The sequence below is a fragment of the Leucoraja erinacea genome, chromosome 29 (assembly GCF_028641065.1).
Source record: "Leucoraja erinacea ecotype New England chromosome 29, Leri_hhj_1, whole genome shotgun sequence".
Classification (NCBI taxonomy): domain Eukaryota; kingdom Metazoa; phylum Chordata; class Chondrichthyes; order Rajiformes; family Rajidae; genus Leucoraja; species Leucoraja erinaceus.
This window is the reverse complement of record NC_073405.1, coordinates 7,373,974-7,400,877: the sequence shown is the minus strand read 5'-3', so window position 1 is coordinate 7,400,877 and position 26,904 is coordinate 7,373,974. Positions and strand designations below refer to the sequence as shown.

The following is a 26,904-nucleotide window of genomic DNA, read 5'->3' as shown; positions in this document are numbered from 1 at the left end:
ACTGAAATTAATATTAGTGTTTGAAGATGAATTTTGGACAGGAGATTGTGAAAGCAACCTCCTCTTTGATTTACACCTCGAGGCCTCTAGCATCCACCTGTGCAGGTATGCCAGAGCCTTGCGTTATGGAAAAGGCAATGTTGCACTTATTCCATCCTGCGCTGGGTTGCCAGGCAAGTTTAGTTGCTGGAGCAACTGCTTAACTCTGTAACCGAGTTCACAATTGCGGTAAGGTTACTACAGTAATTGAATGTTGATGCTCTCCAGATCCCAGAATATGCTTTATTGCCAGTTGTTCTTAGATAAAACGATTGAGGATTTTATTAGGTCTCCTTGGAGATGAGGTTCAATCTTTATGACAACTTTCAGGTTCTGTTTGTTAGAATTGGTTTGAGTGAAATCCAGGGTATAAAATTGCCAACCGTCCAAAAGGATGCGGTGAGGTGGACAAGGTGATGATTTCCTCATAAACGATATCACCAGCCCTCAGAGGTGATATATTCAATGTAACTGCACCATCAAGGCTGCAGAAAGCTTTAATTCCTGGTGTCTTTGATCTTTGTGTAACTTCATCTGTTGGAAATTTATAAGCAAATCTGGCTGAACTGAGCACCAGCTGCACATTCTTTGATGATGTGCCATCCAAGTTTCTTCTTTGTCTGCAACCTTTGTAATAAGGAGTGTATCAAACAAGGTCAGGCTTGCTTGGGGCACATACCTGCTGCTTACTGCTGTTTAAATGAAGAATCCATTTGTGCTGATATCTTATTACTTGTGTAAAACAGTTTTTAACTTTAAAATCCATCCATGAAGTCAATACTTGCATAGTTGCTGTGGGGAAATGGTTCAAAAAGGTGATTGGTTTTATCCAATAACCTTTCCTGTTAATATGACAGACAGAGTGGACTATTAAATAGGGTTGAAGTAAGGAGACAAAGGTTCCAGTTAATGATTATCCAGTAACTAATGAAGGACAGTGTAATATGTTGATTGTAGATTGGGTAACTCCAGTCTTCCTTGCATGCCGTTGCATTCATCTCCCCTTCACCCCCGTGCCCTCGCTCCCTGCTTGCCCTCACTCTCTGCCCACCCTCACTCACTCTCCCCTCACTCCATCACTCTCCCCTCACTCCCTCAATCACCCCCCCCCCCAGCCCTCCCCCCCCCCCCACCCCCGCCCTCACTCCCCCTCCCTCACTCCATCTCTCCACCCTCCCCCCCTGCCCGCCCCCTCCCTTTCAGCAGCTTCTGTTTTTATTTCAATTTTTCTAATAGCTGTATGTTTCTTTGTAGACTGTGCTGTGAATGTACACAAAAACTGCAGGAACCTTCTAGCTGAATGCAGTACTTCCAAGAGCAAGGTTAGTCTGTATCCCTGTGTTTATCTTTTTATTGTGATCTATTTGCTTGTCATATTTTTAATAATTTCTCTCTTTTGGGGAGGGAATATTTTTCATGCTGAGCTCATTTCAAGGTTTCCCCCTGGGGTTTGCCGCCACGGTTATACGTGATTCATGTCATGAATCGGTTTGCATTGTTGCTTGTAGCACTGCCTGTTCTTCCCCCAGGCCTTGAAATTATGAAGCTCCTCTTCTTCCCATTTTCTTTCTGCACAATTATCGCCTCCCTCTTCCTGAACCTCCATCCCTCTCTCTGTGTCTCCCTTGTTTTGCCCCCCCCCCCCCCCCCCCCCTCTGTACTTTCAAACCTAAGATTGATCCTCGAGTTTATTTCGGGTTTGCCTGTTGCCTCTCAGTTTTTGTGTCATGCACAGTAGACCTTGATCACGGGCCAATTTAAAAATAGTGCCCGCACTCCACAAGGAAAGCCTTATTGAAGTGTATATCTTAATAATCTGGGTCATATTCTGTTTGTTTCCTTCTTTTAAATTACCTCTGCTACAATCAGTGACCAGCACAACGGTTTGACTGACCCACATGTGTCATTACTGCAACTCAATGTTATCCAATGATGGGCCTGTATTCTACCGGTTGAAAGAAGGAAAGGTAGAATTGAACACATTCATGGCCTCATCTTCACTATGACCCTAATAGCACAACATTATGATAAAATTCAAGCAAATATGAACACAACTGTATTTCACGTGACGTTTTGTTTAAGAAGGAACTGCATACGCTGGAAAATCGAAGGTAGACAAAAGTGCTGGAGAAACTCAGCGGGTGCAGCAGCGTCTATGGAGCGAAGGAAATGGGCAACGTTTCGGGACGAAACGTTGCCCATTTCCTTTGCTCCATAGATGCTGCTGCACCCGCTGAGTTTCTCCAGCACTTTTGTATTTCACATGGCTGTGGGTTGAGAGTGACTGCCCTTGACATCACGGCAGCATCTTACCACGTGTGACATCAAGGAATGCTGGTGATCAGGGAAGTTTTACCTTTGTTCTCCAGCTTCCTCCCACACCCAAAGATGTGCGGTCGGTATGCTAATTGGCTGCTGTAAATTGCCCCAGGCGACTGTTGGGATCTGGGTGGAATTGATGAGAATATGGAGAGCTCGATATGGATCGCACCATCTTCTATACCATTTGCAGCTCGTCAGCAAATGAAACGATCCATACCTGCTTGCAGCAAATCCCAGAGAATATTCTGACATGGGCCGAGAAGTTGGCAAGTCACAGCTGCACCGCTTAAAAATGTCTCAATGACCATCCCCAATACGAGTAAGTCTAACCACCTCCCCTTGATGCTTAATGGCATTGCTAGTCCCCACCACCAACATCTTGGGGTTCAACACTACTGTAGTGTTGGGGACGATCAGCCATGATCACAATGAATGGCGGTGCTGGCTCGAAGGGCCGAATAGCCTCCTCCTGCACCTATTTTCTATGTTTCTATGTAGTAGACATCGTCATTGAAATTCACAAGGCCTTTAACAGTGTTCCAATGATAGGCTAACCTCGAAGGTTAGCTTGCATGGGATAGCGTGATGGCATGAAGCAGAGGATGATGATGGAAAGGTGTTTTTCGTACTGGAGGTTTGTGGCCAGTGGGATCGATGCTGGACTCGTTATTTAACATTTATTTAAACGATTTGGATGAAATATATGCAGCATGATGGGTAAATTTGCAGATGACACTAAAATAGGATGGTGGTTGGTGATAGTGTCCACACATCTCTGTAGATAGACACAAAAAAACTGGAGTAACTCAGTGGGACAGGCAGCATCTCTGGAGAGAAGGAATGGGTAACGTTTGTGGTCTTCCTCAGACTGTTCCATGCTGAAGAAGGGTCTCAACCCGAAACGTCACCCATTCCTTCTCTCCAGAGATGCTGCCTGTCCCGCTGAGTTACTCCAGATTTGTGTGTCTTTCTTTGGTTTAAACCAGCATCTGCCGTTCCTTCCTACAGACATCTCGCCAGGACATGTTACTAGAGCCTTAATGTCATTAACGGGGCTGTCCCTCCTACCCACACCTTGAATTGAATATAAATCGGCAGCAGTGGTTGAATATTAATGGTCTCTACATCATTCTAATTCAACCACTTCATTGGAATTGCCAGGATTGGCACATATGGCATCATTGTAAATCAGTTGCAGCTTGATCGCAGTGTTTGCCGCAGTAGTGGCAGGCTTTTGGTTGTGCCTTGCTAGTCAATATGAATGATAAATACCAGTGTTAATAACATATTAGCTTCAAGAAAAAATATCTTATCAGCATTACACTTCCATAATTCAGATTGACCGTCAATGCTTAAAAATGTAAGAATTGCTACAGAGCTGCAGGAGTGGCTCAGAAAACAGGCCATAGATTAAAATGCATACAAAGACCTTTGATTGGAATCATTATCTGACTGTTTCCTGCTCTTTTAACTTCAGTCACTCAAATACACAGATAAATATACACACCCACAGACACACACAGCTGGTGCTGTAGGTCTAAGTCTGTTAATATTCAAAAGATTAACTGCTCAGAGCAGCGGACGTTCCCGCCCAGCTTGTGCCAAATCAGCTGGATCAGTTTTGTTATCCTTATCAACATAGCAGCCGTCATTTCTAAATCGGACTCTGCTGTGGGCTTTAATGCAGAGTTAAGCTCCCATTTACACAGCTTGTTCCTCAACTGCACTTCCAGCGGAGTCCTATCTTTCTTGTCTCGCACCAGCCTTGTTGTTGGGTCGATTGTGCAAATTTATTGTGGGACTTGCAGTGTGAAATGAAAACTTGTAGAACTGTTTGTTTGTTTTTTTTGTTATGGACTCGCCAAAGTAGACAGGAAGTGGTGATTTTAATCCCCTTGGTCATACATGAGCTCACTTGAGAGCCTAGTGATTATCCGGAGAGAATCCGCAAAGAAAAACTGTGCAAAGTTCAGATGTTCTCACGGTCAGATTGAACAAGTATTTTACAGAGAAATGTATCACAGTTTGTTGCCGCCGCACTGGGGCGGTGAATATGAGCAAGGCCCACAGTTCCGTTATTGAGTAGACTTCAAGCAACAACCTAGCACTGTCTCAGTTGTTCATAAGTTCATACGTTACAGGAGCAAGATTAGACCATTCAGCCCATCCAGTCACCTCCACCATTCAACCATAGCTGATCTATCTTTCCCTCTCAACCCCATTCTCCTGCCTTCTCCTCATAACCCCTGACACCCATACTAATCAAGAATTGATTAGTGCAGTGATCTTCCCCTTAAAAATATACATTGACTTGGCCTCCGCAGCCTTCTGTGGCAATTAATTCCACAGATTCACCACTCTCATCAAGAAATTCCTCCTCATCTCCTTTCTAAAGGTATGTTCCTTTATTCTGAGGCTATGGCTCTATTCCTAGATTCTCCCACTAGTGAAAATGAAAACATCCTCTCCACATCCACTCCACCCAGGCCTTTCACTATTTGGTAAGTTCGGTATTCATATGTTATGCATCGCACCATCATCATTTCCCACTATTGAAATGTTCTTTTGTATGATCTTTGGGAGATTCTTTTCTCTCTCACTGTCTTCTTGCTGAGGCCAGAAGGCTTTTAAACAATCTAGTAATCCCTCTCCCCTCTTCAAAACGCTTGCCTTGTTTGGTTCTAACAAACTCGAGTACAGATCCGAAATGTCGCCTATTTCCTTCTCTCCATAGATGCTGCCTCACCCGCTGAGTTTCTCAAGCATTTTTTGTCTACCGTTGCTCTCCTTGTACTTGTGGCTTGTGGTTCAGATATTTACTTTAAAATATGCAATGATCTCCCCCTCGATTATTGCCAGAAGCAAAGCATTTCATGCTCCGTCATTACGCAACACTTCATGCTACATGAATACTTTAAAATTAATAACCTTTCATTCCTAACAACAGAATGCCATCTTTTTCATTAATCACTCTATTAAAGGGCCGGCATGGTGGCGCAGCGGCAGAGTCCTGGGTTCAATCCTTACTCTGGGTGCTGTCTGTACGGAGTTTGTACCTTCTCCCTGTGACTGGGTGGGGTTTCCCCGGGTGCTCCAGTTTCCTCGTACACTTCAAAGACGCACAGGTTTATAGGTTAATGGATTCGGTAAAGATTGTAAATTCTCTGTAGGGTGTAGCATAGTGCCAGCGTACGGGAATCGCTGGTCTGCGCAGACCTGGTTGGCCGAAGGGCCTGTTTCCGTGCTGTATCTCTAAACCAAACTAAACTAAAAACCTTCACACCTTTAAAAATGTGATCATGCTTTCAAGCTTCCCTATGAGACATGCACCTGCAAATATTGACACATACCCCAAGTTAAATTTATATGCTACAGGGCAATAGTGATCTACTTCTGGAGATCTCAATGACACTCAGATATTCAGTAAATATTGATTAATGCCCATAAACCTACCAAACTTTCAAAACCATGTCCCATTTCCCTGCAATAAATAGCATGTTCTTGCAAAGGACATTTACCACTCTGCATTATCAGGGATGACGTCTCAGAATAGTTAATAAATACAGTAATCTATTAACCCAACAGAGTAAAGTCTTCGGGTCCAGTGTGAAGATTAATGTTATGTGTAACTTTATTTTCACAGCTAAAGGACTCCCAGCAGAAACTTACAGGAAATCCACAGAGCACAACCCAACAAGGTAAGTTCTTCACAAGAACAAAGTTATGGGGATGCCAGAAACATGAAACAGTAACAAATTGTGGGATGAATTTAGCAAGCTGGATAGCACTTGTGAAGAAAGAGAATTGATGTTTCAGGTCATGACCTGATGTTCTGATCAGAGCTCTTTTCAGTTTTACTGTTAATTGTTTCTGTTCCCACTAGTATAGCTGTTTAATTTTTACAGCATTTCTATTTATATCACAGCTGGGCCTTTATACTGTTGATATAATGAAGTGCATGGTTGTTTTTAATCTCCTTGCAGTTCTTCCACGATTCGTACAGTTGCCCCCATCACAACTATTATTGATAACTTCCATATTTTAATCATTCCTGCGTTTATAAAGTCACATTTTCCTGCCGTTGTTTCTTTGTTTGAAAGAGAGAGACGCAAGAAAATCTCCCAGAAATTATTTTTGGACATCAAAGGGAATCGGACAAGTTCCAGTCTACACATCCCTTGTGCCTAACCACTTGCTATACGCACTTGGAAGGACCCCTCTTCGGGACTAGTCAGCACTCACTGCATCCAGGCAACTTATTCTACAGAGCACCTTTTAGTAGAAGTAGGTTTCTGGCATTTAATCTCATCAACAATTATGCTACCTGTAAACTGCTCGCTTGATAGTCTTATCCAGTCAAGGCAAGTTTAGTCATTTCACAAATCATCTTTTTTAAATCTGTGCTTTAGAATAATGGTTCCAAGGCTCCAATGTCCATTCTGGTTACTGGGGACCCTTGAATTATCAAATCAATTGCCTCCCTGATATACTCTACCTCCAATTGTTGCAAATGTACCTGAGAATACCTAGCACAAAACAGTTTGTTTTGCTGTTAATAAACTAGAAATGTATCGTGGATTTCAATTTTACTATAAATTGCAGCGCTAATCATGACAGTCCAGATATGTAGATTGAGTGGATATTCATTGAGGACACAAATTCACTTAACTACTGGGATGAGAAGCCATTACTAGTAATGATGACAATTAAATTAGTGATTGCTACTGGTTCATTCAGGTCCTTCAGGAAATTAAATCCTATCCATTCTGCCTGATATATGTCTTCAGCCCCACATTAGTGTAGTTGACAATGGCTGGGGAACTGTATTCGATGTTATGGATGGGCTTCTTATTCTAGTCGTAATTTAACTGCATTGACTATATCAAAAACATCTTGTGTTTCTTGAATGATTTTTAAGTGTAAAATGAATATGCGCTTAGTTTCCCCAACACACTGTGTTACTCAATATTTACCTATATTAAAAGCCAAGCCAATTTCCATTTCAACTCTGTAGAATAAGTTGCCTGGATGCAGTGAGTGCTGACAACTGCCGACAAACTACACTTTGGCTAATGTCTTTCCACCAGGGCTAATCTTTTGGTATCACGCTTGAGGGTTCGGTCAGATCCTCTGCCAGAATTGATCAGATCATTAAAAAAAAATTGGGGGGTGGGGCAAGATTTGGGAGTTGCTAGCAAGGCCAGCATTTATTGTTCATCTGAGTAGTTAATGTCCAGCTGTCATCTTGAACTGCCACAGCTCTTAAGGGGAAGGTACTCCTATACTTCCATCTGCTGTTTCAATAAGATACCCTCTCATCCTTCTAAATTCCAGAGTATACAAGCCCAGTCGTTCCATTCTTTCATCATATAACAGTCCCGCCATCCCGGGAATTAACCTTGTGAACCTACGCTGCACTTCCTCAATAGCAAGAATGTCCTTCCTCAAATTGCCTGATAACAGCTGGGAAGAAACAGTCCCTGAATCTGGAGGTGTGCATTTCCACACTTCTGTACCTCTTGCCTGATGGGAGAGGGGAGAAGAGGGAGTGACCAGGGTGAGATTTGTCCTTGATTCTGCTGATAGCCTTGATTCTGAGGCAGCGTGAAGTGTCGATGGAGTCAATAGAAGGGAGGTTGGTTGGAGTGATGGCCTGGGCTACACCCTCACCTCTCTGCAATTTCTTGCGGTGATGTATTCCGATAAAATGCATTCTATGGCTCATCTGCAGAAGGCCATTCGGCCCACCAGGTCTATCCAAGAGCTCTGAGTTATTCCATCAATCCCCCTTTCCCCCACATACTTCCCCGTAAACTATTCTCTCACTTAGTCCATTAGCTCACTCACTTCTTTTCCTTCAGCCACCTACACAAATTTACAGTCACTAATTAACCCAATGCTGCATGGATTTGGGATGTGGGGCAAAACTAGGGAGCCTGAGGGAAACATCATCATTGAGAATCTACAAGCTCCACACGTGCAGCAGCAGAAGCCAGAAATTAGCTTGGGTTTCTGGAGCGGAGAGACATTTGCACACCTGTAATGTCTTTGGGCTCTTTGATAGTTTTAGATCTTGCGGTAATCTCGTAATCCAACCCTACGCCCACAGGGCGACTTGTAGATATTGCTGATGTCTCCACGTAGGGGAGTGTCCCACTGGCTGCGGTTCCTGAGTTTAACTTGTAATATCCAGGTCACTCTGATCTTTAAATCAGTATTAATTGAACTGGGTCTGAAGCCTAACAGCTGTCAGGCCTTGCTTGATTAAAGGAGCACATTGCATTTTTATCCAAGACAGCCTTGGGTTGTGCTGCCCTTTGTTACAAATGGGCCAAACAATTAAAGTTTTCTTTTTGCTCATCAAGATAAAGATTTGTACTGTCCGATTTCAGGCACTTAGAGGCAGCCTTCACGCGTGGTTCGGGTACAGGTGTGGGCTTAGCTGCAGGATAAAGCTGACTCTGGTAGATCCTAACAATGCGCCGCCAAGATATGGAGTACACCCAAATTGTAACGGCGTGATCTTTTAACCTTTTCTACGATGGCCACCCCCTGGCCTCTCCGTCTCTTGTCTGCCGGTTCCAGCTTAATGCCATTGATCCACCTCGACCGCATTCAGTGCCCACGTCGTGGCCTCTGCCACATTGGTGAAACCAAGCATAGGTAACGTGAGCATTTTGCGGAGCACCTGGACCTTGTCCACAACCGGCATCGCAACCTTCTGTTTGCGAGTCATTTTAACGCCTGGCTCCCACTGACCTGTCTGTCCATGGCTTTCTGCATTGCTACATAGAGGCCAAATGCAAATTGGAAGAACAAAATCTCGTATTCCGCTTGGACAACTTCCAACGCGCAATGAATCTTCCAGTTTCAAGAACCCCATGCCTCTGGTATCCTCCTCCAATACACACTCGCCTGTCCACCTAGTTTTTTTCTCTCCCTTTGTTCCATCCCCCCCCCCCCCCCCCCCCCCCCAACCTGGATCCACTTACCAATTGTCCCCTCCACATCTGATTCTACCTATTACCTATCAGTCTCAATCCCACACCCGCTCATGTTGCGATATCAGGAAATCTGCTCTTCCCTCTCAGTCCCGATCCACGGTCTCAACTGGCATTATTAACTTATACCTTTTGCTTCCACGGATGCTGCTTGACCCTTTGGGTTCTTCCAGTGTTCTGTTTTTTGTTCCAGATTCCGGTACTTTAAATGTAAAACGGTCTGCGAGAGTTCCTATCACAGCATCGTTAGGCACAACCAACTCACTTGCTGCATTGCATTTTCATTAATATATTTTATTTTCAACTCTCCCACTTAAGTCATCATTCATATTATGTCTCTGGACTATCTCACCGTCAGAAATAAAGTTTGACCCGGTGGGAAAGGTGTTTTTATATTATCTTTGCCCTAACCTTGTTGCTCTTCGATTATTGCCTTTCAACCTTTAATGCACACCAACATCACTGAAAGGAGGGGGACTGAGAACATTCTTGCCTTCCACCACAGTGAAGAATGTTGATTCCAATGTGGTAGATGTTCATGTTGTATTCTATTGTGTATTGTGCTGTTTTGGTTGTATGGCTGCATGGCAAGTCAACTTGCACTGTATCTCAATTGGTGCATGTGGCAATAAATGTGAACTTGAACTTGAAATAGGATCCTCAATTCAATTGCTAATCGCTAAGCATGACATTTCCAACTTGTTTTCATCATTGAACTGGAAAGTCATCCCCGAATACATTAGCCTTGTGTGTGAACTAATTTAGTATATTTGAGGGATTTAAAATCACATTCGATATAATTCTTCCTCTATTTTGTCAAAAAACACTTGGAAGAGTAATTACATTCCAATGAAGAGGATGAGCAATGGCCTGGTTCAGTGATAGATGTTCAAGAGTCCAGTGTCATCGGGACGAATTGTGCCTGTTGCATGGTGACGGAGGTCAGAGGTTGAAGCACAGGAGGGCCAGGAACAAAGCCATGGAGAAGTCCACAAGTGGGTGATTGGGAAATGGTGGCATGAAAGGAGCATTTGTGCCTAAACACCGTGGGGCCAAAGTGTAGTAAAGCCATTGATGTCAAACATTAACTCCTGCTCTCTCCACCAGTGCTATCTGACCTGAGTATTTCCACCATTTTCCGTTGTTAAACATCCAGCATTTGTAGTTCTTTGCTTCCTAGCCGCAGAGTAGATTCCTGCCAAGCTCCTCACATCCACATTTTGTAGAATTGTCAGCACTTGAAAGTAAATTATAAACAAGAAACTAATTAGATTTATCTAATAGTGACGAGATTAGCCATTTTAAGGAGCCAAAGCGAAAATGGAAAGGAACACAATAGAAATCTTTCAGAAATGTGCTTTTTAAAATTCCAAACATTAAAAAAAAAAGGATTGAGACACTTTTGCACAATTGAGACAAAATGTACAAAGTTAATTTTGGGGTTAGGTGGTGGTGTGTGGAAGGGAGGAGGGTAGGAGTGGAAAGATTAGGATCGGGGTGGAAGAGGCAGTGCCAGGGGTGCTTTCTGACCTGTGGACCTTTTCTTGGTGCAGCATCTTCAGCGAGGGAGCAACCACCACGGTGTGCACAACTGGTTGCGGATGGCACGCCCGGTGGAGTGCGGAATATCGGCATGACCATTCCACCAAGACGACCTTCCCAACCTTCTTCGTTTAGTGTCAACAGCGTCAGCAAAGACGGGTTTGTACAACTTGATAAATGTAAAAAACACATCAATTCCTCGCGTTCCAAGTGTTTGCAAATGTAGGCAGGACTACAGATGGTGGAATCTGTAGAGAGACTCAACATGAAGGGTCTCAACCCAAAATGTTGACTATCCATTTCCCTCCATAGTTACTGACTGACCCACTGAGTTTCTCCAGCAACTTTTTTTTGCTAACTGACTGACGTTGTGACTGATGGATGAAGATGCTCCTAAAACCTGGATCAATAATATCCTACAATTCTGGCACTTTTAATAGCTTTGGCACCAAATCTTGCACCGTTTTACCTGTCCCTTATTATAACTGTATCCTAAAGGTGAAAGTCATAGAGTAGCAACCTGATAAACTTCTCAAATGCACATGGCCTAGAATATTGAATACCTGAATGTGAATTATAAATTGGAATCTAAACTAATGTGATTGATCTTAGCTAAACAATTGCCTGGGAAATTAACCAAAATATCATGGGATATTACACCCTAACGTGCATCAGAAATGTTTTATAGTTTAGTTCAGAGGTACAGCGTGGAAACAGGCCCTTCAGCCCACCCGGTCCGCACCGACCAGCGATCTCCGTACACCAACACCATCCTACATACTAGGAACCGTGCACAATTTTTACCAAAGCCAAATTAACCTCCAAACCTGTAAGGTTTGGAGTGTGGGAGGAAACCGGAACACCAGGGAAATCCCATACGGAGCACGTACAAACTCCGTACAGACGGCACCCGTAGTCAACATCAAACCCGTGTCTCTGGTGCTGTAAGACACTGTCACCACAAATGTTTTTTTTAGTGGGAACTGAGTTGCCGCACTTTAAATTAATTGAATCAGAATACTAGCTGCAGGAGCAGATCAGAATCTATCTACCCTATGGCAAGACACTTTGCACCAACGGACCGACAAACCTTCAGGCCTGATTGCATTCCAACTTTGTACTGTGTTTACTGGCTTATTCTGTTGAGTTCTAATGCACACATATTTAATGGTTTAGAGTAACTGCAGGGGAGATGGAGCAGGAGGTGGAGAATGGAATCCCAAGAGGAAAACCATGGACTGAGGAAACTCCAAGCCTGGTTTCATCATCTGCTGAATCGCTTGTGGCAGAAGGTAGGACAGTGTGCTGAGTGCTGGACTGAAGAAGGAAAGAGTTGGGAGGTATCCAGGCTATGCAGCACAATAAACACAGTATACATCTGCTCCCACTGTAGTTTAGTTTATTGTCAGATAACTTCAAGTAGCCCTTGCTTTCTCTCCATCCCCTTCCCAGTTCTCCCACTAGTCTTACTGTCCCCGCCTACATTCTATCTTTGTTCCGCCCCCTCCCCCGACATCAGCCTGAAGAAGGGACTCGACCCGAAACGTCACCCATTCCTTCTCTCCAGAGATGCTGCCTCACCCGCAGAGTTACTCCAGCATTTTGTATCTACCTTCGATTTAAACCAGCATCCGCAGTTCTTTCTTACACATTAGTTTATTGTCACGTGTACCAAGGTACAGTGAGAAGCTTTTGTTGCGTGCTAGCCAGGCAGCGGAAAGACAATACATGATTACAATCGATCCATCCACAGTGTACAAATACATAATAATGGGGATAATGTGAATAAAGTAAGAAATGTGATTGTCGGAGTAGAGATTTAAAAGAGCGGAGCGATTGTAGTGCGTGATTGCAGATCCACTTCTGTGACCATCACACAGAGTCGCCTGGGTTGGCCACCATCTTGGATCAAGGATGTTGGATAGAGAGAGTATGGGCTGGAAAAAAGAGTTTTAACATTGTATGAAATCATCTTCCATTGCTTGAGATTCCATTTGGAATAAAGCCCTGCAAACATTATTCTGATTGACCGAAGTCCCTGTTGAATCCATGGACCATAGTTGATACCTGTGTGTGGGAAGGTTCTAACAGCTAGAGGTAGTGGGTGTCATGTAGTTGGATGGTGACAGGACACTTTGTGGATTGGTAGGGTCTGGGGCAGGGACTTCCAGCTCAGAGGTGGGATCAGATGGAACCCACACCAGAGCTACACCTGAGAACAAAAAGGTGTTCAGTCTGAAGAAGGGTTTCGGCCCGAAACGTCGCCTGTTTCCTTCGCTCCATAGATGCTGCTGCACCCGCTGAGTTTCTCCAGCATTTTTGTGTACCTTCGATCTTCCAGCATCTGTAGTTCCTTCTTGAACAAAAAGGATTGCGTGCTTCATGAAGTACTGAGGGGGACGGGTGAATAAATCTAATCATGTCTAATCAATCTTCCCATGTTTTTTGTTCAGACACCATTTACGCTTCACTGAAGGCAGAGTTGGAGGTAGATGGCCAGGAGTTTGAGGCTGAATCATGGAGTCTTGCAGTGGACCAGGCTTACGCAAAGAAACAGACCAAGGAAGTCATCAAAAGGCAGGATGTTATATACGGTAAGTAAGGAAAAAGTCACCATCTATTCATCTCTCTGTGAATGTCAGTGAATTTGAGATTATGCTCAGAATCCATCGTGGAGACAACATGCCATGTTCCCATAGATCACAGTGACTTATTGGTTGAGTATTTTACTTAACCAGTAAGCACTTTATATACAATCACTCTCTGTCCCTGAGATCCCCGAGGGCATGTGTGGAAATTTTCATGTATGTCCTTTTAATTGGATTTGGCAGATTTCACCCTCTGATCACAAACGCTGGATGTAGATGACCAAGGTACAAGATACTAGATAGAGTCCAACATAAAACATCCCCACACAGCAGAATCAAAGTTTCCCACTGTGAGGGAAGGCACCAAAGTCAGTCCACTGGCTCTGTGAGGCAGAAACACTATTGCTGCACCACTGTGCCGCCCCAACTGTATTGGATCAATTTTTTGACGTGAGGTTGTTGGCTCTTGTAGCAGTACAGTTCCATGATCATTAAATAACTTGCCTTCAAATACTTGATCATCATCCTTCGTGAGCTTGGAAGACATGACCAGCATTTTATTTTTTTAACCAATATTTTCACAGTTGGATTCAGTCCTTTCCTGCTCTTTTCATGCCACTCCAACAGAACAGGAGTGATTTCATTTAAACATGCAAAATTCTTACAATGCTTGATAGGTTAAATGCACACACAATCTTCCCCCTTGCTGGGATGTCTCGAACAAAGGTTTACAGTGTGAGTTGGGGTGTCTAGAATATGTTTTAGGCAGCACAGTGCCGCAGTGGTAGTGTTGCTGCCTTACGACGCCGGAGACCCAGGTACAATCCTGATCGTTGATGCTGTCTGTACGGAGTTTGCACGTCCTCCCTGTGACCACGTGGGTTTTTCTCATGCATTCCAAAGATGTGCAGGTTTGTAGGTTAATTGGCTTCTAGAAATTGTCCCTATGATGGAACCAGTGATTGCTGGTTGGCATGGACAGGGTGGGCCGAAGGGCCTGTTTCCACGCTGTTTCTCTAAGCTAAGTATCAAATTAAAGAGTTATTCCTTTGGGACTGAAATCAGGAATAACTGATTGGATTACAGGTTACCTTTTGCAGGCTAATACCAAATGATCTTCTATTGATATTCACAATTTTCTTAACTATACAAAGTCTCAAAAGAGAGAGAAAATATGCTGTATATAGGCGACTCTCATATTACACCCATTTGTGTAAAGAAATTTCACCCTTACAGATTTCACAAGCCACTACTCGGAAAATTGAGCTGTGGAATAAAATTCAATCTCACAAAATCTAATGGGGGGGGGGGAAAGTGTAAATATTTCAACATGGTTTTTTCAACTTGCATTTTTTGACACAAATGTAGATGACATGGCTTTGTGTTGGAGCGAATGATACGTTGGATCACACCCCCCCTCTATAACAGGGAAGCTGACCGGTTAATGGAAATCTCTTAGGGTCCAAACTTGTGCTTGTGGCAGAAACGTTTATTTAAAAAATACCTAGGAGAGCACATGATGTACTTTGTTTGTCAAAGCTGCTGAATGACAACTGCAAAGTGGGATTAAACTTCACAGTTCATTTTTAGCCAATGCATACTCTTTGAACAAAATGAGTGCAGTAAATGTTTGTAAATCTCTGACTCTCGCTCACATTTGTCTGTAGAGCTCATGCAAACAGAGATGCATCATGTCAGAACGCTGAAAATTATGCTGCATGTATATTGCCGGGGGATGGAGGAGGAGCTTCAGTTAAGTGACCAGCACACTGTGAACAGAATCTTTCCCTGCTTGCGCCGGCTACTTGAAATCCACAAAACCTTCTTCTCCCGCTTGAAGGAACGGCGGAAAAGTTGCTTGGAAGAAGGGAGTGAACGGAATTACCTCATCCAGAAAATTGGAGATGTCCTCACACAACAGGTAGGAAGTTGGTGTGATCACGGTTCATTGTTGGCTGAGGAAGACTTGGAAGGATGGGGGGAAATCTCATTGAAACCTAATGAAAGGGCAAGATAGAGTAGACGTGGAAATGATGTTTCCAATAATGGGAGAGCCTAGAACTTGACAACATAACCTCAACACAAAAGAATGTACCTTCAGAATGGAGATGAGGAGGAATTTGTGGTGAATCTGTGGAATTCATTGCCACAGTGGCTGTGGAGGCCAATCCATTGGGTATTTTTAAAACAGAGATTGATAGATTCTTGCTTAATAAGGTTAAGGTTACGGGGAGATGTCAGGAAAATGGGGTGGAGAGGGGAAAGTAGATCATGTATAATTGGGGCCCTTAGAAAGTGCTTTACTCTGTCTACAAGCATGCTGTTGTATTAAAGGACATAAAGTGCTGGAGTAACTCAGTGTGTCAGGCAGCATCTCTGGGGAACATGCATTGGTGATATTTCGGGTGCATTCAGTTCATAAAGGAGAGAAAATATTTTGTTCATCTACTATTCTTGTCAAAGTTTACAATTGTGAGTGTAAGCTCAGGTTGTACCGGAATCAATTATAATGTGAATGAGTGGAGTGATCAAATCTATTTTGCCTCAGTTCTCAGGTGAATGTGGAGATGAAATGAAGGTGCAGTACGGGGACTTCTGTGGCCAGCACCATGAGGCGGTGACCTATTACAAATTGATGTACCAGCAGAACAAGAAGTTTCAGAACCTGATCAAGGTGCGTGCTCGGAAGGGACAAAGGTGGAGGGTTTATCCAATCACACCGTCCACTCTGGAAACTCTGAGCTCAGTCTCACTGTAGCCCACGTGTCTTTTTTTTGTTACAGAAATTAAGTAACTATTCTGTGGTGAGGCGCCTCGGAGTGCAGGAGTGCATTTTACTGGTCACTCAGCGCATTACAAAATACCCTGTCTTAGTGGAGAGAATTATTCAGAATACTGAAGGTATGATCTATTAAATGGAAGCAATCATTTAACTTGTTGATGAAACTGGATGATTCCACTGAATTTCTAAAAGACTGACCAATTTCTGCTCAAAGTTAGGTGTCAACTGAGTTTCATGCTTAATGCCTTGTGCCTTAATAATTTAAACCCCCTCTCTATACTCCCCCACCCCCACTCTGTTGTATAGGCTCCAAGATGGTTCACTGGTTCTTCCAGTTAGGCATTATCCATTTTGAACCTGTGTTCCCCTCAAGACACTACTATGTTTTCCTTCGCTCATTCTCTTCCTGAAAGCTTGCCTCTCTGCATGTATACACCTTATCCTCCGTCTGCCTAGCTGTGAGACATTTATTCAATATTCCTATTGTGTTAGCCTCAAGAGTGGCAGTAGCAGGCAAGGTTATCCCAGTTCCTGCTGGCTGTGTGAAAATTATCATAGAAATTATTTTGAGAGAGAATGATGGATTTTATAATGCCTCGACATATTATGGAGAAAGGGCCATGTTTCTACCTGGGGTCATTGTCCCATGATTTAAAGCCAGAAGCAGGAATTGGTAGACGTCGAGCCCATTGCAGCGCTCTCAGTATACTGTTCCACAGAGGGTGCCTCCTTTAAGAATCGGTGACCTTAAACTAAAGAACTATGGAGCAGCACTGGGAAAAGTTAAGGGCCTGTTCTACTTATGCGATTTCTTTCAGCGACTTGCCGGCACCCGTCATTAATCGCAGCAGGTCTCCGAAAATTTTCAACATGTTGAAAATCCAGCGGCGACCAGAAAAGGGTACGACTCTTTGGGCGACTACTCACGACCGTACAGTCACCTCACAACATGTCTGCGGCTATGCCGGGTGCCGGCAACTCGCCGGAAAAAATCGCGTAGGTCCTTAAAGCATTATGAGTTTCTAGGTCGACTCGGAACTCCGGTAAAACTACCGATTTGTTCCTTTGTCTTTCCCAAGCTGGCTCAGAGGATCACGAAGAGCTGCCGAAGGCATTGGTGCTAATAAAGGACACAATAACAGACGTGGACGACAGAGTGAGCTTGTGTGAGAAAGCTCGGCGCTGGAAGGAGATTGTCAATAGGATGGATATCAAGTCGACGGCCAAGCTGAAGAATGGAAGCACATTCCATAAAATGAACATGCTGCGAACAAAGAGGAAACTCCTGTACGAAGGCGTTGTGTGCTGGAAGGCTGCGTCTGGGCGGCTAAAAGGTACAAGTCCAATTTGGAATTTTTGTTTTGTGCCTCTAGGACAGTGCTCAAAGATTGCCTGTTAAAAGTTTTAATTTCAAGATGGACAAGAGATGAATCAAATTGTGAAATTAATTAAAGGTAGACACACAATGCTGGAGTAACTCAGCAAGTCAGGCAGCAGGTGTTGCATCTCCTGCGGTTGCAGGGGAAAGTATCTGGGGAGAGGATGGTTTGGGTGGGAAGGGACGAGTTGACCAGGGAGTCAACAGTCTCTGCGGAAAGCAGAATGGGGTGGAAGATGTGGCCAGAAGTGGGATCCCGTTGGAGGTGGCGAAAATGTTGCAGGATTACATGGTGTATGCGACAACTGATGGGATGGAAGTTGAGGACAAGGGGGACTCTGTCCTTTTTGCAAATGGCGGGAGGGGGAGCAAGAGCAGAGCTGTGGGATATCGAGGAGACCCTAGTGAGAGCCTCACCTATAATGGAAGAGGGGAACCCCTGTTTCCTAAAGAATGAGCACATCTCCTATGTCCTGGCATGGAACACCTACCTCATGCTGGGCACAGATGCGGCATAGGCGGAGGAATTAGGAGTAGGGGATAGAGTCTTTACAGGAAGCAGAGTGGGAAGCAGTGTGGTCAAGATAGCTATTGGAGTCAGTAGGTTTGTAGTAGATTAATTTAGAGATACAGCGCAGAAACAGGCCCTTCGGCCCACCAAGTCAGCATCAACCAGTAATCCCTAACACTATCTGACACACACTAGGGACAATTTACAATTTTACCAAAGCTAATTAGCCTACAAACCTGTACGTCCTTGCGAGTGTGGGAGGAAACTGGAGCACCTGGAGAAAACCCATGCAGGTCACGGGGAGAAGGTACCCACTCGATACAGCCGTCGTAGTCAAGACGGAACCCGGGTCCCAGGCGCTGTAAGGCAGCAACTCTACCGCTGTGCCACCGTGGCGCATTTCAGCATTTTTGAAATCTCAATAATTAAAAATTCCACGGTGTAATTTCTATCCTAAATTTGGAACGTAGAACCAGCTTGCCTGAAAGATGTGGGTAGGGGGGGGGGGGAGGGGGGCATGTTGGGAGATGGTGAGCAGGAATAGGAGATAACAATGAGTTATTAATTGTATTTCTATCCCCTCTCTCTCTCTCTCTCTCTCTCACAGATATTCTGGCTCTCCTTTTAACAGATGTGATTCTGCTACTTCAAGAAAAGGACCAGAAGTATTTGTTTGCTACTGTGGTAAGTCTGTCGGGGTGGAGGAGAGGGCAGCCTGTTCCTCACACTCGACTCATTTCTTTGCAGACTGACGGTGCAGGATATGAACTCCGTTCCCTTTCCTTCCCTGAAAGCTGCGGGGTGGGTCATACTTTCTGCTTATGGTCTCGTACTTGTCCCGCAACCTGCTTGATGTACGGTGCCAACGCATAACCCTCCCCGCTCGGAGCCAGCGGTGGGTGGTAAAAATGAAAAGGCAGACCTGTCACGTCTAATTGTTCAAGCGATTTGGTAACACTGCAGAAAGAGGGAGTGACTTGCTCCACAATCTAGCAGCAGCAAGTCGACGGGAAAGGGGGAAAAGTTATTTTTATAGACGCAAGATGCTGGTTTCTGACGGCAGACACAAATTAACTCAGCAGGTTCGGCAGCATCCTTGATGAAACTGGATAGGCGATGTGACACAAAGTGATGGAGCCTGAAGAAGTCCCGACCCGAAACGTTGCCTATCCATGTCCTCCAGAGCTGCTGCTTGACCCGCTCATCTACAGCAATTTTTCAGTACTTTTTCTTTTTTATTTTTTTGTTGTTGTTGTTATTTTTATAATTTGTTAATAAAGGTACTGTTGCAAGCTGCTATCGTTCTGCTTTAAGTCATTATGCTCTTGCTCAATCCCAAATCCTCAGGACCAGAAGCCAGCTGGCATCTCGCTGCACAAGCTGATTGTCAGGGAAGTGGCCAACGAGGAGAAGGGAATGTTCCTCATCAGTGCTTCAGACGAGGGCCCCGAGATGTACGAAATCCACACAAATTCCAAGGAGGAGCGAAATACTTGGATGGCCGTTATTCGTGATGCTATATGCAGGTAGTGTAGCACAACAGACAGCGAGTCTGTCGAGTCTGAAGAAGGGTCTCGACCCGAAACGTCACCTATTCCCTTTTCTCCAAAGATGCTGCCCGACCTGTTGAGTTACTCCAGGTTTTTGTGTCTACCCACTCATACGGTATGATGTTTCCTATAAACAGCGACCATTATCTAGTTTTACCAGTGCACTTTTAACCTGCCGGGCTACCGCTTGTGAACAGTTATCCCACCACTTTGATCCTGGGTCTATGTTTAGGTTTAGTATTGTCATGCATTCTGAGGTACAGTGAAAAACTTTGTTTTACAATTTATCCAATTAGATCAGATGATACACTACACAAAAACAATCAAGTCAAGTACTATAGATAGAGCAATGGAAAAGATACAGAGTGTAGCATCTACTGCAGTTCGCAGCGTTGTAGCACATCAGTTCCTTAGAAACCCAATGTCCACAATGGATAGAGATGAAGGTAGACACAAAATGCTGGAATAACTCAGCAAGTGAGGCAGCATCTATGGAGAGAAGGAATGGGTGACGTTTCGGGTCTCTCCATAGATGCTGCCTCACCCGCTGAGTTACTCCAGCATTTTGTGTCTACCTTCGATTTTACCAGCATTTGCAGTTCTTTCTTACACATGGGTAGAGATGAATTGGGCAGTGCTCAAGCTTATGGAAGGATCGTTCAGAAGCCTGATAACAGAGGAAAAAGCTGTTTCTGAGTCTATGTTGATCACGAGTGCTCCATTGGCTAGGTCCAGCAGTAATCCATTACTGAGAGACAAAGCAGCACATTATCTGTGCTTTGATCATGGTTTATGTTTTTATGAATTCCACCTTGATGTGTAAACTCTAACCTGACTAATGTAAAAATGAGCAAAAAGAGCTATTTAAAAGGAGCCTGTGATGAAACGGCACAATGCAGCCATCTTTGAGATCATCTAACGCTTTAGTTTAACAAAGTCCGTTTCAGAAATAATTTGACAGAGCTCACTCTTAGGAATTTAACTGCTTTGGATTCCTGACTAAAGAATATCAACAGTTGTCAGCACCTTCATCCCCGAGTCAAAGTCATGGGATCCAGTTCAACTCGAGAGGCACGAGGCCATAATCTAAACATTCCAGTGTAGTATTGACACTGCTATGCTGTCATCTAGCACAAGGGAAGGCCATTACATTAGCTGGAGTCTAATCCTGACCCCGGTACGTTGTTGCAGGAGTTTCTCTGCGTTTTTGAAGGACCAATATGTTCATGTGATAGGAGCAAAATGAGGCCTTTCTGCCCATCGTCTACTCCGCCATTCTATCATGGCTGATCTATCTTCCTCTCTCAACCCCATTCTCCTGCCTCCTCCCCTGACACCCGTACCAATCAAGAAACTATCTATCTCTGCCTTAAAAATATCCATTGACTTGGCCCCCACCGCCTTCTGTGGCAATGAATTCCAAAGCTACATCAATAACTTCCCCTGCATTGTGTCGGGTTGTTCATAATATATAATACATTGTAATACATTCCATTCACAAATGCAATTGAGGAAATCCATGCCCACATGCAGCCAAACCAGGGTGTCATGCAGGCATGGTCTTGAGATAATAGTTTTCTGTAGGACGATGGCGTGCCCGTTAGCGGTGGGTTCCGTGGTGAACGTTTGCGTGCATCAGGAGCCCATTTTGAGGCCGTCTCTGCTGCAGATGAATGCACTGGGCCAAAGAGCTTGTCTCTGGGCTCTCCTTGCAGCCATTTGAGCTTTTTAAATCTCTTCCCCTCATGCAATATCTGTCGGAACAGCCACCCTCCAGTGGCCAGACCACCAGGGACTATCTCCCAGTGTCCGTCTGGATGCTGACCATCTTCAAATATTTGCATGCTCAGGACCTCTTCAGTTGGTGATCTTTTCTCATCGTCTATTAGATGAACCTAAGAATATGATGAGTTACTGCCTCGGCCAGTGGCTAATCTGTTTGGTTCTACTCAGGTACCCAATTGAAGAGGCCGCAAACCTTGGTGAGCAAGAGGAGGAATGGCGACAGGATGAGGGACGAGCTGCTCGAATCAAAGAACTTCAACGTAAGAAGATATTGCTGGAAAGTAGTGTCTTTGAGGTGGCTTTTTTGTTTTGCTGATTGCTTTTTCTCCCCTTGATAGTCAAGAGTGTTTTATTGTCATACGTCTCGAAACGGAACAGTGAAATTCTTCCTTGCAGCGGCACAATGGATAGGTAATAATGTCCTCGCGTCTGTGTGGTTTGGAGTCTATTTGGAGGTTGTCGTGTTTAATAGCCTGATGGTTGTAGAGAGGAAGCTGGAAATTATAGTTTCCAGGCTGCTATACCTTCTTCCCGATGACGGGAGCGTGGGTCTCTGATGCTGGCTGCCTTTAACGATTCATGTAGATCATATTTATTGCTTCATCTATCCAAGAAGGTTGCTGGTGCTTGCTCGAGAAGTCCAGGCATCAGCACCTTGTCGGGGAGTCCAGATGAGTGGTGTCTGTGTATCGCACATGTCTAAATGTGTATGTGTATGCCAATCTACCATCCATGAGGCACCAGTAGATGTGTGTCAGTCGCATCAACCTGTGAGTGCAACTCAAGCTCTTGAAATTTGACATCATCCAAGACAACGCAGCCCATCTGATGGTCACCAATTCTCCATGACAAATATTTTCTGCCTTCATTGCTTGTTTACTGTGGTTGCATCTTGCAACATCTAGAAAATAACTGCTGCCGTTCACAAAGTTTCCCAGCCACCCCCAGTAAGCCAGCAACCTTTAGCCCTGCGACAAGTACTAAGGAACGACACCATCTGTAGAAACAAGGAACTGTAGATGTTGGTTTACAGCAAAGGACACAAAATGCTGGAGGAACTCAGTGGGTCTGGCAGCATCTCTGGAGATAACCTACCATCTGTAGGTTCTCCTCCAAGCAGCAGGCCATGTTGACTTGGAAAGTCATCTCAGGAAGATGGCGCCCAACCCAGGCGACTCTTTGTGTGCTGGTCACAGAAGGATCTGCAATCACGCACTACAATCGCTCGTCTCTTTTAAATCTGTCCTCTGTGGATAACTATTCCAATCATGTATTGTCTTTCCGTTGACTGGTTAGCACGCAACAAAAGCGTTTCACTATACCTCGGTACACGTGACAATAAACTAATCTCAAAACTCGAATATATCACGTTCTGGGATTTTGACTGAAAATACATTAATTCGGAAGTCTGTAACCGGCTGCACTTTTCTCTAGACTTTTAACAGTTTGGAGTTGAGCCTTTCTCCCATCGCCATATTTCAGGATTCCATGGTGACTGCGGCATCCTAGTGTTGAGGTGGAAGATTGTGGGACTGATGGCTTTGCTTCTACTGATCCTTTTATGTGACAAGGCACTGCACCAGGTGTGGCCTCGGAGCCAAGCTCAGCAGGATAGTTTTAATTGTGCTGCTGTGGATCTGCGGCCAGTGGCATCATATAGAGCTGCCTCACTGAGTATTTCTTTCTTCCACTTCCAGAGCATCTGAGCACGAAGGACGATGTGCTCAGGAGGACCCTGACCGAGAAGTTGGACATTTACAATGAAATAGCGGAAGTCAATGGTTACCTGGACACGGGAAGGCAATGTGCACTGCTTCGATCTGACACCGTGGAGTCCCAGCGGGGAGATATTGTGTTCACCGAGGTGTTGAAAGAAGGTGAGTTAGAGCCAGGAGCCCTGAACTAGTCATGAGACACGGATCGGAGTGTTTTAAGACTGCAGCCTGTCTGAGGGGAATAGAAGGGGTGAATGGACAATGGCTTCTACCCAGAGTAAGGGAATCATGAGGAACCAGAGGGCACAAGTTCAAGTTGAGAGAGAAAAGATTTAATAGGAATCTGAGGGGCAACCTTTTCACACAGAGGACGGTGGGTATATGGAAAGATTTGCCGGAGAAGGTAGTTGAGGCAGGTACTGTAGCAACTTATAAAAGACATTTCGACAGGTACATGGATAAGAAAGGTTTACAGGGGAGGAGGGACCAGCGTAGATGGGGCATCTGGGTTGGCATGGGTAAGTTGGGCCAAAGGGCCTGTTTCTTCTGGCACTATGATCATTGGAAATCTGTCCTTTAGGTAATGTGGTTGCAAGCAAGTGCCTGCTAGTGTCTCACTGAGAACCTCTGGGATAATAAATGACAACGGTCAAATGGAATCTTGCATCCACTCTCAAACAGTGCTCCTCCCTTTGCTATTTCTGTCAGAAACATTCTGACACTGGACCATCGCTATTCTCGAGCACATCATTTAAAGTCATTCTTCAAATGATAGTCATTGTCAGCACACTCATCTATAAGGATATAGCAACCAAAGTTTAGAACCCCATTTCTAGTGCAGTGTGTTGATTCCAACTTACAGAGATGGATATAGGGAATGGTATCTCTGTATTCTGGCTCTCAGCCACAGCACTCTCGTGACCTTGCGATGGCATGTCTAAGGTTGTGTTGCAGATTAATGATCAGCCTTGATCTCAATGACCATCAGTGATTAAGCTCTTCCCTTTCCCCATCCTCCACTGCTCCAGCCAACTCATCTTTCCAGTAGGTAGTGCAACCTTGTACACTATATCCCTTTCCCAGACGCTAATATTCTTGTCTCCAAATATAACCAAGAAAGTCAAGAAAAGGCAATTTTGGATGAATCTTTTAATTCTTTTCGTACGCAGAGGGTCGGCACAGTGGCGAAGCTGGTAGAGTTGCTGCCTCACAGTGCCAGAGACTCCGGTTCGATCCTGACCCTGAGTGCTGTCTGTGTGGAGTTTGCACGTTCTGCCGGTGGCCATGTCGGTTTCCTCCCACATGCGTGTTTGTAGGTTAATTGGCCTCTGTAACTTGCCCCTAGTGTGTAGGGAGTGGATGTGAAAGTGGAATAACATAGAACTATTGTGAACGGGTGATCGATGGTTGGCATGGACTCAGTGGACTGAAGGGCCTGTTTCCCTGCTGTATCACTAAACTAAATATGTCCCATGAGGGAATGCAGACTACCTAACTTTTTCCAAGTCTTGTATAAATAACATGACTTTTTATCCTTCCAGTTGAAAAGCTTCAGAGCTTTATTGCCTGTCAACCCTACAACATACACTGGCAGTTAGAAGACAGCCTGGGGTCCTCGGGGTTGCCACGCAGAGCAGAGACTTTTGGAGGCTACGACAGCAGTTCAGCTAATCTAATCAAAGGTAATTGTGGTAACTGCATTCCGTTGTCTCTGTACTGTACACTGTACACGGACAATAAAGATTGAATCTGAATCTGAATCTAGGCTGGGCAAGGGGTCGTGTGAAAGTTGTCACGATTTTTTGTTTTTCTCTGCTCCTAATTTTCCTTTCCTATATTCAGAGGGCTCCATCAAGAAAAAGTCGAACACGTTGTCTTCCAGCAGTGAGCTGAAGGAGAAATCTGGATCTCGGGCAAGTTCGGATCCCCAGCTGCAGGAGTATGAGAGTGGACAAATGGTACAGTACCTCTGATGAACCCCTAATGTACGATCTTCATCCCGTCCATTGATGAAATCCCCACTCACTTATTATGTAAAGCTTCAACATTCCATTAATGGATTAATAATCTTCAAGTATAGAAATTACAGCGTACAAACCATTCAGCTCACACAGTCCATCTTGCATACATTTCCAGATGAGCCTTGTACCCGATCCCATGCATTTGCCATGTTTAATGTCCTTTTAATATTTTTTTCCTAATAAGACCATAAGACATAGGAGCAGGATTAGACCATTCAGCCCATCGAGTCCACCATCATTTTATCATGGCTGATCTATTTTTCCGTCTCAACCTCATTCTGCCTTCTCCCAATAATCTTAGACACCCTTACTACTCAGGAATGTATCGATCTCTACTTTAAAAATACCTGATGACCTGGCCTCCACAGCCATCTGTGGCAATGGATCCCACAGATTTGCCACCTCTAATGCCTTGATCTCCTATCTTGTTTTTAGCAGCCTCGTGTGTGTCACCTTATCAAAGCCCTTCTGAAAATTCAAGCATCAGTCTAAACTGCTCTAACATGTTAACGTTGCGTGTTCTGTTCTCTTATGAGCTGTAACCCTGTCTGACAGCTTTCCCACCTACATTTCTGGTCTGCTTTGTTCGAGACAGTCCCTCGATCACTGGGGAGTCTGTTACTCTGCATCCTTTCATTCTTTAAAACAACCCAGCGAATCACCTTGTAAAACCAAACTCTCATACACAGTGTGCTAACAAATATTAGTTCTGCTATTTTTATCACAGGCCTTGGTTGCTTTTCCATCCTTCCTGCCCAGTTGTTGTAGCAACCCTTCCACTATCCAACTTAGATCAGCAAACAGTGCATAAAATAAACTGTTCAATTCAGGGTTCTTCTATATGATCAGAGTAAACTGTAGTTCCAACTGGTAGAGATTTTAACACCAGGACTATGCTGATTAAGATCAAGGTGATGGGGCGATAAGGTGCAAATATTGTTTTCATAATTGCTTGGCACTGATCAAAATTAGTTGCTCACCATAATGGTCATTATATCTGCCAGGGTGACACATAGAAGAACAGGGTAGTTCAACGGTACTTTTATTGGTCATGTATATTGTATACAGTTCAGTACTTGTCACTATACATAAGCACTTAGATCCATCTTAGATAAGCACCTCATATACTGTACAAGTGTATTGTAGTAGTATACTGAAACAATATACAGAGTCGCTAGATTTGGCACCATTTTCAAGTCCCAATTGTGATAGGTGTAGAGTTCTTGACGCGACCATGAATGCCGTTGCCCTGGCGTTGTTGCAGCGTGGGCCTGGCCAAGCATGGTCGTTGTTGTCCTCCTCCGCTCTGTGCCCCTCCAGGCCACGCCCAGTCCACATTATAGCCCCCCCCCCCCCCCCCCCCCCCCCCCCCCCCGTCCGCGCAGCCGAGCCCCAGGCTGCTGCAAGGCTTCCAGCGGCCCACCCCACCGTCAAACTTTTCATTAGTTCATATCGGTTTGATATAGTTGATCTGTATTTATTGTGGAGAAGCCCACGGGGCATTAGTGAATGGAAGAAAGAGCATCTCTACATGAAAACAAAACTAACCTTTCACTATCAACTGTTTTGTTGTTGCAATAACCACACATATTTATTGAAGCTGTGTGCTACTGCAGTTGGTTAAATAGCTTTCAGGCTGTTTCTGTGTACCAGAACCCCCATTTGGTAAA

The 26,904-nt window shown here is 44.4% G+C and overlaps 1 protein-coding gene across 2 annotated transcripts in view; it reads left to right on the top strand.

Annotated features, from left to right (window-relative positions):
- Positions 1–26,904, top strand: part of LOC129711101 (rho guanine nucleotide exchange factor 18-like) — a 144,399-nt gene that overhangs the window by 107,169 nt on the left and 10,326 nt on the right. For both annotated transcript variants that reach the window (XM_055658497.1, XM_055658496.1), the window contains 15 exons: positions 1,294–1,361; positions 6,005–6,059; positions 10,916–11,063; positions 12,081–12,196; positions 13,358–13,498; positions 15,160–15,413; positions 16,041–16,166; positions 16,276–16,393; positions 17,354–17,608; positions 18,771–18,847; positions 19,511–19,689; positions 21,667–21,758; positions 23,196–23,375; positions 24,755–24,895; positions 25,056–25,171. In XM_055658497.1, the coding sequence (XP_055514472.1) occupies positions 1,294–1,361; positions 6,005–6,059; positions 10,916–11,063; positions 12,081–12,196; positions 13,358–13,498; positions 15,160–15,413; positions 16,041–16,166; positions 16,276–16,393; positions 17,354–17,608; positions 18,771–18,847; positions 19,511–19,689; positions 21,667–21,758; positions 23,196–23,375; positions 24,755–24,895; positions 25,056–25,171 (2,066 nt within the window). The remainder of the gene's footprint in view (positions 1–1,293; positions 1,362–6,004; positions 6,060–10,915; positions 11,064–12,080; positions 12,197–13,357; positions 13,499–15,159; positions 15,414–16,040; positions 16,167–16,275; positions 16,394–17,353; positions 17,609–18,770; positions 18,848–19,510; positions 19,690–21,666; positions 21,759–23,195; positions 23,376–24,754; positions 24,896–25,055; positions 25,172–26,904) is intronic.